This window comes from Pseudorasbora parva, chromosome 15, assembly GCF_024679245.1.
Source record: "Pseudorasbora parva isolate DD20220531a chromosome 15, ASM2467924v1, whole genome shotgun sequence".
Lineage (NCBI taxonomy): Eukaryota > Metazoa > Chordata > Actinopteri > Cypriniformes > Gobionidae > Pseudorasbora > Pseudorasbora parva.
This window is the reverse complement of record NC_090186.1, coordinates 14,531,054-14,547,262: the sequence shown is the minus strand read 5'-3', so window position 1 is coordinate 14,547,262 and position 16,209 is coordinate 14,531,054. Positions and strand designations below refer to the sequence as shown.

The window sequence follows — 16,209 nt, the reverse complement described above, 5'->3', positions numbered from 1 at the left end:
TACAATAATATTTTGAGTTTCTATTTATTAAACAAATGTCCTTCATTGTATCAACTCAAATTTATAATTTCAATAAACTCAAAATTTTAAGGCAACCAGGTTACTTACTTTTTTAAGTTAAACCAACAAAAACCAACAATAATTTTTTTACAGTGTACCTTTATTTTTGGTTTCAGGCTCTTATGTTGGTCAGTGTGGCATGTGATCTGCATATGAGGCGAAGGATTGCCTGTGACCTAGAAAGAATTCTTCAGAAGGGCCACAGATCTTTTTAAAGACCACTAGCATCCTGTCTACCATCCTGTAATGTACAACGTTTGACTGAGAATAGAAACCAATTTAGCAGCAAGTCTTCAAATGGTTTGATTGTGACAGTCTTCACTGTCAAACCCATCCCACGATCTCAATGAGTTGCTGAGCTACATCTGATGGTGTGATGTGCTATCCAGCGCTTTGCTTATCCTGCTATTATAATGTATAACTAGATGGAATATTTCTTTTTTTCTTTTTGTTTTAATTTAACAATTAATTTGTCACACTGCTGGAATATATATATATATATATATATATATATATATATATATATATATATATATATATATGCGTCGCATCTTGTGACATTACATATATATATATTGTACATATATATTTACATATATATATATATATATTATATATATATATATATATATTGTAATGTCACAAGATGCGACGCATAGTCAGCCGATTTGACGACGCGGAAAGATCGGTGTGTCCAAAATTAATAACGTTAACGTTAGAGGGCAAACATAGAGCAACGAGAAAGTGCCTCATCAATATTTGGTGTGACAAGCATGTTTCGAAAATGCTAGAAAAAATGCACAAAAAGCATACCTGGCTCTTCTCATCAAAGGACCTGTGTTGCCCATTAGTTGGTACAGACAACAGAACTTCCATCTCTTTTGCATAAGAGATGGCCGTCTCTTTTCAGCATACAACGGAGAAAATTCTGGTGCTGTTTTGAACATTTTATGAGCTCTTCATGAGTTCTCAGTGGGCAAAAATAATGCCATATGTACACGCATAAAATGATGGCGTTTAATCCAGCACAGCGATCCAGCGTTGTTTTGAATGTTCGGTAGGCAAGCTCCTACGTCATATAAACCGACCAATCAGGTTGTGAGTGTCTCCCTATGTCTTTGGTTCGGTAACTTTAGGTTCACTGTTAAAAATGCCAGTGTGAATGCTAAGAGGACCAGGACTATATGTTTAGTTTTAGTTTTTTGGTCCGTACCAAACAAACCAAACTAATCGAACTACAAGTGTGAACCCACACTTAGTTTCATATCACATGGAAAACATTTAACTGCATCTAGAACACTTAGAGTTTAGCTCAAGTGTTTGTAAACAGTGATGCAGCAGAAAATGAGTTTCAGTAAACACCACTTAAGAACAGGAGCTGCCACATGAAACAGTCTCTCAGCGCATGTGAGCGTGTGCGTGCACTTTCGATCTTGCAGCTTGCATTCTCAGGGGTCTGCATGAGCATGTTGATGGCTATGACAGGGAGGTGAACAGTGTGGTTAAAACCAAGCGAGGCAGAAAATGGCATCACCTTAACCCTTCAACCTGCTGCGTACCCTTGTTGCATGTCATCGGCCGCCATGCCTTCCTGGAAAAATCTGCCTTTTCCGTCAGCAGCTTGGCCTCAGGCTACCCACTAGGCTACCCATTTCTCATGCTATTCATGATAAAGAATGTTAAAGCATTATTGTTGTAAATGCATGTCCTGTTTTTGCTACTTTCCCCCCAAATTGTTCCCTCTTCCCACTGTTTTAAGTCCCTGGATATGTACCATTGCTTGTTTGCATTTAAGAAACTGCAGTCGCTGCAGTGTAAACTCCCCAACAGCGGAAATTCGCATTATGATTATGAGCAAAAGCGGATCAAGTTCTGATTTAATCAGATATTTGAGTGAAAAAACAAAAAAACAAAACCATAGATGGAATTTTGTGATCATTTAGCGTATGATGCAAAAGCCAGTAATTAAAAAAATTACCATAAATGTCGGAAAAGTTTGATGTTTGCTAAAGAAAAGCACTTCGTTATGGAATTTTGTGAAACATTTTTGACCCATTTTTACCACAACGGTTATGTTATTATGCAGCCTAGATTACCATTAATTAATATTTACACTAGATTTACTGTAATGTGTTCAATATTAATGTTAACTACAATGACATATATATATATAAACAATTTCAAAATATTAGGGTAAAACTACCCTAAAAGTATACAGTACTACATTTTTTATGTAATTAAGTATTAAATAATATTCAATATGAAATGTATTGCTGGAAAAAGTACAATATTATGTTTTGGAATGTTTCGAAGTAAAAGTTTCCAAAGATGAACACTGATATACTTGAAAAACAAAATGACTTGGAAAGTAAAAAATACTTGAGTACTGTCCGCCTTTGACTATAAGTCACTTTGTAAGTACAGCAACTTATTCTAACACCTAAGTCTACTAATATTTTAATGCGATTAAGTCGAGATGCAGCTCCAAAGTTACTAAAAGCTAGCAGAATGGCTCAAGTGGACCATCGAAATAAAGTGTAACCTTGATGAAAACTTTAACATCAGTGATACTAAAATAACACTGTTCATTGCATTATCTTTATTTGATGTTTATTTTAATGTTCATACCTTGATAGAAAATATTATATGGTTTAGATGTATTCATGTTTATTTACATAAAATTTTAAAGCAACTCTATATAATAAATCTATTGAAGTAAATGAGGCTGGTATAATTTAAATGTGTCATCATAGCCAGTCATTGCATCGTTGTGGGAAATATGACATTTATACTGCAAGCAAAGCATTTTCCAAGGCATTTTAAAGTCAGGCAGGAGAAGAAAATCATTTATCATAAACTTCACGGAGGAAATCTTTCCATATATGATAACTGACGTCTGTGCTAGTTACATCAGTTTCTTTACTCCACCTCACAGGTATGGGAAACCCTGCCGACTGCGAGCAAATGTAGCCAAAGGTGCTAGAAGTCACACAAAGACATTCTGAATGAGTAAGACAGTTGCTCAGTTTCCCAGAAGTGATGCCTGCTTAGCAATTCTTACTGCTGATGTACGAGGGGTTTTGGGGTCGAATCGTGGGCTGCAGCACAAAGCCCTAGTTCTCTTACCAAACTGTTGGAAAAAGGATGTATATATTTTGTGAACGCAGACATCGTTCTCTCTCTCTCTCTCTCTGACTCAGCATCCCTGCACAAACTGAGGGTTTAAAAGCCTCACAATCATTTTAATCAGGCCTGCTGTGGTGCATGCATTATCAAACCTCATATGCCCGACTGAATATATGTCAATCTGAAACTTTGGGGTTTGTAAAGCAATGGCAAATGCACTCCCATAAGGGTTGTTCAATGGTTCTGTGCACTTTAAAGTTTAACAAAGAGCATTTTCAGTTGAATTCATGGTGTTTTAATGAGTAAGCACTTCATTATCAGTTCTTCAGATCAAGGTTTTTTTTTTTTTTTTTTCATTGTTCAAATAGTATTTTTAATTGCTTTATATTTTTAATGGGTACATGCAAATATGGATACAAATATTTTCTCAGACCATACGGCAAGCAATCCTCGCTGTAGTTAAAACATTCAAACATATAATGCCACTGGAAGTGTTCAAAAGCATTGCATCTACTACAAATATTTCTATTTATTAGAATATTAAAAAGATTGTAACTTCTGGATAATAATTTTATGTAATTTAAAGGGGTGATGAATTGAGAAATCAACTTTCCCTTGAGCTTTTGATATATAAAAGGTCATGGTAATATAAGAATATCCTGTAAATTTCAGAGCTGAAAACTTCCTTGTTAGTCAAAGAAAAGCTTTTATAGACACCAGGCCCAGAAAACGATCGTGTTCGCATCTTGATGTCATCGACTGACGAAACACTGCCTCTACAGAATAATAAGCACGTGTAATTCAGTAGCACCACCCACCAACTCATGGAGCCGTTCGGATCACGCTAGCCAGCAGCAATAAACATGCCAAAAAATACAGGAAGATGTTGCGCTTTTCCTGGTTGTGGAAGAACACAGTCGCTGCATAAGCTTCCTTCTGATCCTAAAATTAGGAATGAGGGGTTGAACTTCTATTTCTAATGATGTTCCAGCTGATGTGGGGAAGACATGTTCACTTCATTTCACCGCAGGATCGTTTATAAACAAATCTCTTAATGCTATTTTTCTATATTAGATCCGACAGGAGGAATGGTGCAACACACTTATGTGAGTCAAACGTGTTTTTTTTATATGTAATAGTATTTCATTGTTATAGTTTTGCTTATGTATACGTGTGTAACAGAGCATTCCTTTAGCATGCTGGACTCAGACATGTATGGGCCAGGGCACGCAAAGCTACCAAAACTGAAGCCCGTCGGCAGGCTGAAGAATCTCGTAATATTCCTTTCTTGTTCTGCTATTTTCTCTTTCTTGAGGTGACATTTGAAGGGTGCGCTCGCGCACGTGTATGTGTGCGCGCGGTTCGCGCTTATATCGAAAAATCGTGTGGGCTATGTAATACAAAAACAATAGTCCAATCAGTCGTGGGTGGATAAGAAATAAATCATTGGGTTTGTTTGATAAAGACATACTTGAATCATTCCAGTTGCCACTTTATAAAAAAAAAAAAAAACCTCCCTCATATGAACTAACTGACAGGGGCATAGATATGACAGGAGCTGAAGCTCATTAAATATGCAAATCTTATCCAATTCTAGCCGTGGGCGTTTACTTCCAAGTCTCCAGTGAGTCACACCCATCAGAACCCAGCGTTTTTGAAAGAGCCTCAAAGCCAGTGTAGAAAATAGCCTATTACTCATTAGTTATGTTTTTAAAGGTAAAAACCACACAAACGTCATTAGTTGACAACAGTATAAAATAAAACAAAAAAGCCAGTTCATGACACCTTTAAGTTCTTGACTCTATTAATGAGAATGGCATTTTTTAAGCTAATATGAATATCAGATGTAAAAGAGTTGTATGTATTTAATCTTATTGTGAACATGCACTGTATTTATGATATGATGATTTAAAGTGGTTTCCAATCATGTCAGTCCCTCAGATCACCATCAGTCTCACCAAACTGCTCTGTCTCCAAAATGTTTGTACACATGGGTCAGAGTTTTTGTAAAGTTGCGCAAATTTTCCCATCAAGCAGAGATGGGCATAAATACATGTACATGTATTTAAAATACAAATACAAAATACTTTGAGGAAACATGTATTTAAATACAAATACTGTGTGAATTGTTTTTATTTAAATACAAATACAGTATTTTGTATTTAGAAAATACACCAAATACATGTGAAATTGGCAATTCAGTGCAGGTATCCCTATTAGGCTGAAATCTATCTGGGCCTATTCTGAATGACAAAGAAAAAAACAGCTAAAGAGAAAGCGGCAATTCCACCGCGTGCTGATTCCACTGCTTGCCACGTTAAAAAGGCCTTTAAGCCAAAAGTATAGACCCTTTTTATCAGCGTTCCACTCCCGGAACGCGCACACAAATGAACTGCCTGCCAATGTGCAAGTGTGAATTTGAATTTCCTTTCGCGGCAGTTATAATAACACAAATTACATCAATAACTCATTCACCCTTGCTTCTATTTCCACACCAACATTCCAATTTTTCCTGCCCACTAAAAGCTGCACAGATATATGTGCTTAACCCGATAGACTATATCTATGTAAATGATTTAGAAAAAGTTCCATCGATTCACATATCATTGCTACGAATCTACAATGTATTGTCATATGATATTACCTATCCCTAACAAGCAGTAACGTTAAGACTTCAAACACATGACAAGCTACATTAATCAACAAGCAGAATGGACATTGACATCCTCACCTAATTCGAACAATTTTGTACAGTTGCCGATCCAAGGCTGGGTTGTATACATAGACTGAGAAAAATAGCTGCGGCTCACGTAAATGAATGTTGGAGGGTTGGGGGGAGGGGCGTGTCTGGTCTGGTATTTTTTTACAGTCTATGGTCTGAACTCAGCCTGACAAGCCAGACCCACATCAAGATGTTTGGTCTGGAAACTCACCATTGACAGGGCTCAATCTGAGGGGCGGGATAAACGATTGTCTTACAAACTCCCTCTGCACGCAATTGGATAGCGCTACAACCAACCAGAGCAACGAAGGTGAAGCAGAGCTCGTTGACAGATAAAACTTTTGCCGTATCCGGTCAGCAAAACTCAGAACACATCTTCCCTTTTTAAGAATGACTTCAGTGCCGTTCTTTGTTCTTTTTTCAGAGAAAATCTTAACTCCAAGTCTTCCAGAGTCGCGGTCAAAGCTGATTCGAAAGACCACCGTTCGCCAGTTTCTGTGTTTACAAGAAGCACGCAAGCCCAACTCTGCCGTCATTATGTTAAGCCCCGCCCACCGACTCTATACACAATGTGATTGGCCCGACCAGAGTTTGGCGTTTACAGCTCAGAAGTGAATTGAGAGTTGCTAGACAACACTCGCGGCAAATTAGATTTGCTGCTGCTAGGGTGCGTCTAGATTTCTAGACGTATTTCTTAAATGTATTTAAATTCAAATTACATAAAAAAAAATCCCAAAGGTATTTTATTTTAAAACAGTATTTTGTATTTCAAATACATAATTTAAAACATGTATCTGAAACACTGCCCATCCCTGCCGTCAAGTTTGCTTTTATAAATCACAACTTATGCATCGCTTCCAGGGCTTGTTTTGTGCTGGCGCAACGGTTATACAGTATTGTTCAAAATAATAGCAGTACAATGTGACTAACCAGAATAATCAAGGTTTCTTGTATATTTTTTTATTGCTACGTGGCAAACAAGTTACCTGTAGGTTCAGTAGATTCTCAGAAAACAAATGAGACCCAGCATTCATGACATGCACGCTCTTAAGGCTGTGCAATTGGGCAATTAGTTGAATTAGTTGAAAGGGGTGTGTTCAAAAAAATAGCAGTGGGGCATTCAGTCACTGAGGTCATCAATTTTGTGAAGAAACAGGTGTGAATCAGGTGGCCCCTATTTAAGGATGAAGCCAACACTTGTTGAACATGCATTTGAAAGCTGAGGAAAATGGGTCGTTCAAGACATTGTTCAGAAGAACAGCGTACTTTGATTAAAAAGTTGATTAGAGAGGGGAAAACCTATAAAGAGGTGCAAAAAATGATAGGCTGTTCAGCTAAAATGATCTCCAATGCCTTAAAATGGAGAGCAAAACCAGAGAGACGTGGAAGAAAACGGAAGACAACCATCAAAATGGATAGAAGAATAACCAGAATGGCAAAGGCTCAGCCAATGATCACCTCCAGGATGATCAAAGACAGTCTGGAGTTACCTGTAAGTACTGTGACAGTTAGAAGACGTCTGTGTGAAGCTAATCTATTTTCAAGAATCCCCCGCAAAGTCCCTCTGTTAAAAAAAAGGCATGTGCAGAAGAGGTTACAATTTGCCAAAGAACACATCAACTGGCCTAAAGAGAAATGGAGGAACATTTTGTGGACTGATGAGAGTAAAATTGTTCTTTTTGGGTCCAAGGGCCACAGGCAGTTTGTGAGACGACCCCCAAACTCTGAATTCAAGCCACAGTAATGTTCAAGCATGGAGGTGCAAGCATCATGATATGGGCATGTTTCTCCTACTATGGTGTTGGGCCTATTTATCGCATACCAGGGATCATGGATCAGTTTGCATATGTTAAAATACTTGAAGAGGTCATGTTGCCCTATGCTGAAGAGGACATGCCCTTGAAATGGTTGTTTCAACAAGACAATGACCCAAAACACACTAGTAAACGGGCAAAGTCTTGGTTCCAAACCAACAAAATTAATGTTATGGAGTGGCCAGCCCAATCTCCAGACCTTAATCCAATTGAGAACTTGTGGGGTGATATCAAAAATGCTGTTTCTGAAGCAAAACCAAGAAATGTGAATGAATTGTGGAATGTTGTTAAAGAATCATGGAGTGGAATAACAGCTGAGAGGTGCCACAAGTTGGTTGACTCCATGCCACACAGATGTCAAGCAGTTTTAAAAAACTGTGGTCATACAACTAAATATTAGTTTAGTGATTCACAGGATTGCTAAATCCCAGAAAAAAAAAAAATGTTTGTACAAAATAGTTTTGAGTTTGTACAGTCAAAGGTAGACACTGCTATTTTTTTTGAACACACCCCTTTCAACTAATTGCCCAATTGCACAGCCTTAAGAGCGTGCATATCATGAATGCTGGGTCTCATTTGTTTTCTGAGAATCTACTGAACCTACTGGTAACTTGTTTGCCACGTAGCAATAAAAAATATACTAAAAACCTTGATTATTCTGGTTAGTCACATTGTACTGCTATTATTTTGAACAATACTGTAAATGAGGCCCCAGACAATGATGGATTTTGTGAAAAAAAAAAAAAAAACTAGATTAAAATGTTTGTTGTGTAACTTAAAAGGTCTCCTTTGGCATTGAGCTATAAAAAAGAAATCTTGTGGTTGAAATTGAAACCATACAGACACCGAAAGCGATGTACTCCATAGATACACTTATGTAAAAGTAAACACTTCTTACATTCTGTTTATGACATTAAATAATTTCCCATTCAGAACTCTACTCTAACCACACCTCAAACATTTCCTTTATCTTCGTGAGATTCTGAACACTGCTTAACAAATTCAGAGCTGGAATTTACTAGGTTAAAGCAAAAAGTATGAACACAGGTGATTTACAGCTTTCAGGCTTCATTTGAAAACTATTTACTTTCAAGTTTCACTTTCATGCACCAAATCTGAAAATGTTTAAATGGAATTATAAATATCAAATGTTAAATGTCTCAGCAAAAATAAAAAAATGAGCGTGATGAAATTTGCATTTCAGTCTGCTATGTTTCCTCGTCAGAGGACGACGAGTAGCAGCCGAGTCCCAGTAAATGTTCGTTTTTTCTCTGGGCTGTTTCAGCATTAGAAGGCTGCCGTGCTCCTTCCTTTGCTTCTGCCTGTGCTAGCGGGAGGCTGCAGAGGTTGGGAAGGCCAGTGAGCAACATTCGTGTCAGTGTACCAGTGTCCTGCTGCTGCCCTGCGAGAGCCACGCGTGAACCAGCCAATGCGACTGCGAGCCGGGACTTATCAAAGCACAGCGGGAGGTCCTGGTCCGGGGGATCAGAGGTATGGGTGGTAACAGGACCTGATGGGGTGGGAAATTCTTGTACATCAGTGAGAGATGTGTGGTTTCCTGCTGCCTCGGGGTTGGTATCCTCTTCTCCTCTGCTGTGGTCGCTTGGGCTGTAGAGGCACAGCTTTTTGGCTAAGAAAAATAAAAGAAGAGAATAATGACTACATTTACACATGCACCTCATTTTCTCCACATTTACATGAGCTACAGCTACTGAAATATTCCTTTGTGCAAAATAATAAGCATATTCCAAATAAACAAGACATGATTTTGTTTTCCTGCTATTGTCTTGTGAAAATATTGAAGACACTCTTATCTTTATTTTTATCATTTAAGAGCACACAATTATTTTACAAACAGCAAAATGTAGGTCAATATATTTCTTTAAATTTATACTCACTTTTTTCATAGCTTTCATAGATTTTTCACTACTGTCTATAACGTATCACCCAGAACGCCTTTGTTTTGACATTATTTCTGATTAATACATGCATATACCAGCTTTCTCATTCAGATTTCGATAAACCATAATATTAGCTTAATCTGTTTATGGCAATCAGAGAAATGTGTTTACGTTATCCGAATATTAGCATGTTCTAAATCAGTATGTTCTTGTTTTAGGGAGAGAAAAAAAAAACACTATGGTAGTCAATGGCTGCCGAGATCTGCTTGGTTACAAAAATCCCTCCAAATATCTTCATTTTGGTTCAGTAGCAAAAATAAATTCATATAGGTTTGGAACAATTTGAGGGTGACTAAATTATGACAGAATTTTCATTTTTGGGTGAACTATCCCTTTAAGTTGTATTGAACCCAGAATATTTCTTTATTGCAATATTTTTTTTTTTTCAGCAGAGGTCCAGATATCAGATCAAACAGAAGCATATGTGGTCTGATATTATGGGCTTATTTACACCCGGTCACTTCATCGCTCTCAGATCGTGAAAAGACCACGTGTAAACGCTTTCGAGAAGGATTTAAATCTGATCACTCAAACCACTTCAGTTAAAATGGAAGAGGAGCGGCAACAACTTATAGTTCGGATAGTTTACACAAAAATGAAGAATTTACTCACCCTCAAGCCATCCTAGGTGTATATGACATTAGAAGGCCATCTCTTTTTTTTTTATAGAACTCCGTTTCTATTCATCTGAAAGAAGAAATTCATATACAACTGGTTTGAGGGTGAGTAAATCATTGGGTAATTTTCCTTTTTGGCCAAACTGTGCATGTAAAAGTAGCCCAATTTCGTAGGAAACCCACAGACTTGGCAACACTGGTGACTAATTAGTAAACTGATCAAATTACACCATTGAAGATTTAGTAGCTAGGTAATTACTTACTTAGCCTAACAATTGAAGATTTGCATTTATATTGAATTGAAGATCGGATTTATATTTACCTTGTAGAGTCATTAATTAGGCCAAGTGTAAATTAAAGTTTTAGTAAATCAGATAGCTGTCTGATCAGTAAAATCACATTAAGAGCCAGATTTACTTAAAGCTTGGGCCAGTGCAAACTCTCTTTTGGTGTTAAAAAACTACTTTCAGGTTTTAATAAAGACACACAGTGAAAATGTGCGTTTAAAAGGTGTGGATGGAGTTATTTTTTGTGGCTGACATTATTGCATATGAATTTCCTTTCAGACGCAAAATTTATGGGAGGAGAATATTCAAATCCATCAAAGAAATATTTACTAAGGTTTGCATTAGTCAGTTTACTGCAATTTGGACTATTATTTTACGCCCCCCCAAAAAATGATGTCTTAAACCAGACGATAATTTACGCTGCTATTGGTAGATTGCGCTGTTCATTATGGAAATGATCCAGCTGCATCTGTGTTCTTTAATATGCTTGTCAGCTGTAGATCACATGCAGAATTTTCCACTCCCATCTGCACATTTTTGAAATTGCACTATGGTGCTAATTTGCCCTGTTAAATGTAGCCCTTTTATTAAGTCTTTTAAGTCTAAGTCTTTTATTGTATTATTGTCTATTTGTCTTATTTTGTTGAAATAAGTCTGTTTCACAAGACTAGTAATTTAAAAGCATAAACTGACAGGTGTTTTGATGACCTGGCTCCTGTCTCCTCTTGGTGTATGCTCGAGGTTCCCAAGGCTTGTGTTTGCAGGTAGGGTCTAGGGAGCGCAGTTTCTTCAGGTAGTGTTTGTATTCTCTCTCGAGTTCTTCGATATGCAGACGGAATTCGTCTATCTTCCTCTCTGGGTAGTGCGATAACTGCGACTGCTGCAAAATACAAATGCAAAGATTCAATGGGTTGCACAGATACTAATATGAAGCATGATTAATTTATTTTTTATTAAATACTATTACTTTTTTAAACTGTGTTTTTGCATTAAGTCTAAGAATTGAGTTTGCGGCTGTTATTAGTTATCAACAAATCAATGGATCATGGTCTTCTCTAACCCAAATTTGTGACTGACCTTGCAGACCTAGCATTCTCATGGTGCAAGATGAGCATGAGAGGGGCTGACAACCTCAGTTTTTGATAATGATCATGCACAGACCCAAGAGGTAAAGATATGGTCTTATGATTACAGGGCGCTCTGTGCACCAATCATCATGTTGTTAATCACTACACGCATCTAGATGTCAAATATTGACATATACATAACAATTCAGTTCAGTGTAATAACATTACACAGTTAAGGAACATATATCAAATGTCACTCTTTTGAATTGAATTCTGCTTGCATCATTGATAATTGCTTTCCTTTTTTAGCACTATCTATTTCACAACTATTTCATGGTTTGCTTAGCCTGGATGCCAGCCTAACTTAGCCCCGCCCACAAATTTTTTAGGTCGGGCGGTTCGGTCTGGACTTGATCCATAGAGGAGTGATTATCCCCGAACAGAAACCTTCCGGACCAATGAAATCATCAGGGCGGGCTTTAGACGATGATGGACAGATGAACAACAGTAACGTAATAATGCACGTCATCAAAGGGGCATGGATTATATTTGTTCGAATTCTGAACGGAGAGCTTGTTTGTATATGCATTCAGCTTCACAATTTCTCTCAAAAATGATGATCATGTTGTGTATCATTAAATTCTTTTATTTTTTTACAACACCGGCAAAGATTGTTTATTCCAACGCGGTGCAGACAGGGTTGCCCGCAAACCCGCCAACTACTAGCCCAAAACAATACCTTCTCGAGGGGTTCTCCGGGGGGAAAAAAAATGGTGTTTGGGGGGTAAAATGTGTCTTATTTTAGCAAGGTTGCCTGCTAAAATTCGCACTCATGGGTCTATATATATACATCACATAATAGTCACTTCAACAAGCGGACATGGAAAACAACCCGCGGAAAAAAACGCAGACTTGGCAACACAGTGCATTTGAGCTCTGTTGACATTTGACAACAACATTACTTAGTATTTTGTCTTGTTTCTAGTCAAAATATCACACAATTCTAACACTAAGAAACATTTAACGCTTCTATAAAAAGTATTGTCTTCTTTTGGGAATTAATAATCAAAATTAAGAGTTTTTGCTTAAATTAAGCTAAATAATCTGCCAATGGGGTAAACAAAAAAAATCTCTTGTTTGAATTAAGATTATTTTTCTTACCCCATTTGCAGATTATTTTGCTTATTTTAAGCAAAAACTCTCTTAATTTTGAGTTATTTTTCCCCAAACAAGACTAGTAAATACTTCTTTTTATAAGAATTTTTAGATGTTTTGACTAGAAACAAGACAAAAACATGCTCAAATTATCTTATTTATATTAACTTTGACTTAAGGTTTATAATTAAAACTCATCAAGCATGTCCAAATTTTTGACAGGCACTCTACAATTAAAAGAGGAAATCTAGCTGAATTCGAATGATCTGCTACAGGATGTTTTCTAAAGTGACAGGAAAGAAAGGGGCTCTTATCTCAATGTGGGAGGCTAATCAGCCCCCCCAAGAAGTCATGTGACACTGAGACAGTAGATCAGGAAAAAAGACAAGACTAGAGGAGGTAAATTAAAGTCCTCTGACAAAAAACCCAGAGAGAAGAGGGAAATAGTTGAGCTCCCAGGGAAAGAGGAGAGACCAGGCCTGAAGACCAAAACCCATAGAGGATCTGTATCCTATAGGTGGTCTTTAAAAACATGAATGGTCACAAAATGGATATTCATAACTGGTATATTCATATCTGATGAAAATGCAGTCTTAGATTGTCTAAGAACTCAGATTGACGAGCTAAAAAGGGCCTCAACACCCTCTAAAACCAGCCAACACACCCATCTGACCAGAATGGAAGACCAGCAAACCCGATTAGACTAGTTAAAGCAGTTAAGGGGTATTATCATATTTTGCTTGTTAAGTGTTGTTACTTAATATACAAATTATGATCTTTTGATTCCATAGTTAAGTAAATACATAATTATGAAAGCTAATTATAGTAATTGTAAAATTATATAACATATATGAACAACATATATTTATATTGTACATTTGTCTATTTATATATTCTTTTACTCAATTGTTGTCATTCTGACTGTGCACTGGAAGCTTCTGTCACCAAGAAGCGTGTGTGTGTAAACATACTTGCTAATAATTCTAATTCTGATAATAGTATTTACAATCATATTTTAATTATTAATGGATAATTGGTAATTATTTAATTGTTATTATTATTTCATATAAATCACATTCTGTAAATGTTACAATTGTTAACAAGTTATAAATATATTTGTGTGTGTGTGTGTATATTATATATATATATATATATATATATATATATATATATATATATATATATATATATATATATATTATATATATATATATATATATAAATAATTGCTATTTTATCAGGTACACCTGTTTGATTGTAGCCTGACAAGCCAGACCCACATCAAGATGTTTGGTCTGGAACCTCACCATAGACAGGGCTCAATCCGAGGGGCAGGATAAACGGTTGTCTTTCAAACTCCCTCTGCACGCGATAGGATAGCACTTCACCAACCAGAGCAACGAAGGTGAAGCAGAGCTCGCTGACTGATTAAACAATCGCCGTATCCGGTCGGCTAAACTACGAACACATCTTCCCTTTTTAAGAATGACTTCAGTGCCGTTCTTTGTTCTTTTCTCAGAGAAAAGCTTAACTCCAAGTCTTCCAGAGTCGCGGTCAGAGCTGATTCGAAAGACCGCCGCCGTTCGCCAGTTTCTGTGTTTACTAGAAGCACGCAAACGCAACTCGGCCATCGTCATTATGGCCCCGCTCGCCGACTCTATACACGGTGTGGTTGGGCCGTCCAGATTTTGAGGAATACAGCTCAGAATGGTATTGAGAGTTCCTAGACGACACTTGCGGGCAAATTAAATTTGCTGCCGCTAGGGTGCGTCTAGATTTCTAGGCTAGTTTGATTGCTCTTTAAATGCAAATATATAATTAGCCAATCACACAGCAGCAACTCAATGTATTTAGGCATGTAGATATGGTCAAATTTGCAGCCAGTGCATGGCATAAATGCATGAGGAATGTTTCCAGCACCTTGTTGAACCAGTTCAGAAGGCAAAATGGGTTCTATCCAACCTGGTTCTATCAAGGTGTACCTAATAAAATGGCCAGTGAGTGTTTTAGGAGTGCTTTTACACCTTGCTAGTACCAAGTTGGATTGCCTTTTGCCTTCAGAACTTGCTTAATTCTTCATAGCATAAATTCAATAAGGTTCTGGAAACATTTCTTTGTTTTGTCGGCTGCACAACATCCGTGATGTGACTCTCTCGTTCCACCACATTTCAAAAGAGCTCTACTGTATTGAGATCTGGTGACTATGGAGGTCATTTGAGGATAATGGACTCATTTTGATGTTCAATAAACCAGTTTGAGATGATTTGAGGTCTGTGATGGTGCATTATCCTGCTGGAAGTAGCCATCAGAAGATTGGTGCACTATGGTCAAGAAGCGATGGACATGGCCAGCATACAATACTTAGGTAGGCTGTGGCATGTAAACAATGCTCAGTTGGTGCCAAGAATATATCCCCCACAGCATTACACCACCAGCACCAGCCTGCAACTCACTGGATTTTTTTTTTCCAGACCATTCTCTGTAAATCCGAAATGGTTATACGTGAAAATACCAGTTGATCAGCTATTTCTGAAATACGCAGACCAGCTCATCTGGTACCAACAACCCGTTCAAAATCGCTTAAATCACGTGTCTTGCCATTTCTGATGCTCATTAACTTTAAACTTCGGGAGACTGTCGTGAGCATGACTAAATGCAATGAGCTGCCATGTGATTGGTTGTTTTCGCGCAGTTCAAGTAGTTGAACACGAACATGGGAAGCTAATAAAGGTGTGTGTGTGTGTGTGTGTGTGTGTGTGTGTGTGTGTGTGTGTGTGTGTGTGTGTGTGTGTGTGTGTGTGTGTGTGTGTGTGTGTGAGTGAGTGAGTGAGTGAGTGAGTGAGTGAGTGAGTGAGTGAGTGAGTGAGTGTGTGTGTGTGTGTGTGTGTGTCAGTACCTGAAGATAGTACTCTATCTCCTTCTTAATGCTCGGCATCCACTTCTTCACTGCTGCCACCGAATTTAACGTTGCCTGCATGTAAGAAGGTAAATCAAAAATGTAAAGTTGTTATTTATGCAAATGTAAAGTTGTTATTTATGACTCATTGGAACTATAAGAGGTGCATTAGGCTACAACGAAACACATTCTCACAAGCTTTGGCCGTGACACGTTGACATCTTTAATGCGACCCTCTGGAAATAAAAAAACACGGATGTTTACACGGACATTAGCGATTACATTTCCGTTGGTTGAATTAAATTTGGTTAAATAAACCGTCCCATACCTTCTCTCTCTTTTTGGAGCCACAGTCGATTCAATCTTCCAAACTGTTTCTCTTCGTTTCTTGCCATTCCTGCAGCTTTTCCGTCAACACGGAGTCACGTGACATGAGTGGTCAGACGGTCACATGACACGGTTTCAAACTACGCCAATCCCACATTTGTAAAGGTTTTGAGTCAA

At 37.6% G+C, this 16,209-nt stretch overlaps 1 protein-coding gene and 1 long non-coding RNA gene across 2 annotated transcripts in view; one reads left to right on the top strand and one right to left on the bottom strand.

Annotated features, from left to right (window-relative positions):
* Window positions 1-6,986: 6,986 nt before the first annotated feature.
* si:dkey-86e18.1 (uncharacterized protein LOC557342 homolog) lies at window positions 6,987-16,163 on the bottom strand. The gene is made up of 5 exons (XM_067418528.1): window positions 16,034-16,163; window positions 15,901-15,941; window positions 15,706-15,780; window positions 11,281-11,467; window positions 6,987-9,352 (listed from the first exon to the last, which is right to left on the bottom strand). Exons 1-5 carry the CDS (start codon window positions 16,098-16,100, stop codon window positions 8,931-8,933), a joined length of 792 nt encoding a protein of 263 aa, XP_067274629.1. The 5' UTR covers window positions 16,101-16,163; the 3' UTR covers window positions 6,987-8,930.
* The window catches only part of LOC137041855 (uncharacterized), a 128,465-nt gene continuing 127,939 nt past the window's right edge, over window positions 15,684-16,209 (top strand). The window contains exon 1 of the long non-coding RNA XR_010898161.1: window positions 15,684-15,794. This is a non-coding gene — a long non-coding RNA (uncharacterized lncRNA). The remainder of the gene's footprint in view (window positions 15,795-16,209) is intronic.

What these genes read in the sequence shown, in the direction of transcription:
- si:dkey-86e18.1 (XM_067418528.1), bottom strand. Translation starts at nt 16,100, where the DNA reads ATGGCAAGAAACGAAGAGAAACAGTTTGGAAGATTGAATCGACTGTGG. An exon ending in ACGTGTCACGGCCAAAGCTT is followed by an intron (nt 15,781 to 15,900) that starts GTGAGAATGTGT and finishes TCTTACATGCAG; the next exon opens with GCAACGTTAAATTCGGTGGC. An exon ending in GCCAGGTCATCAAAACACCT is followed by an intron (nt 9,353 to 11,280) that starts GTCAGTTTATGC and finishes TATTTTTCTTAG; the next exon opens with CCAAAAAGCTGTGCCTCTAC.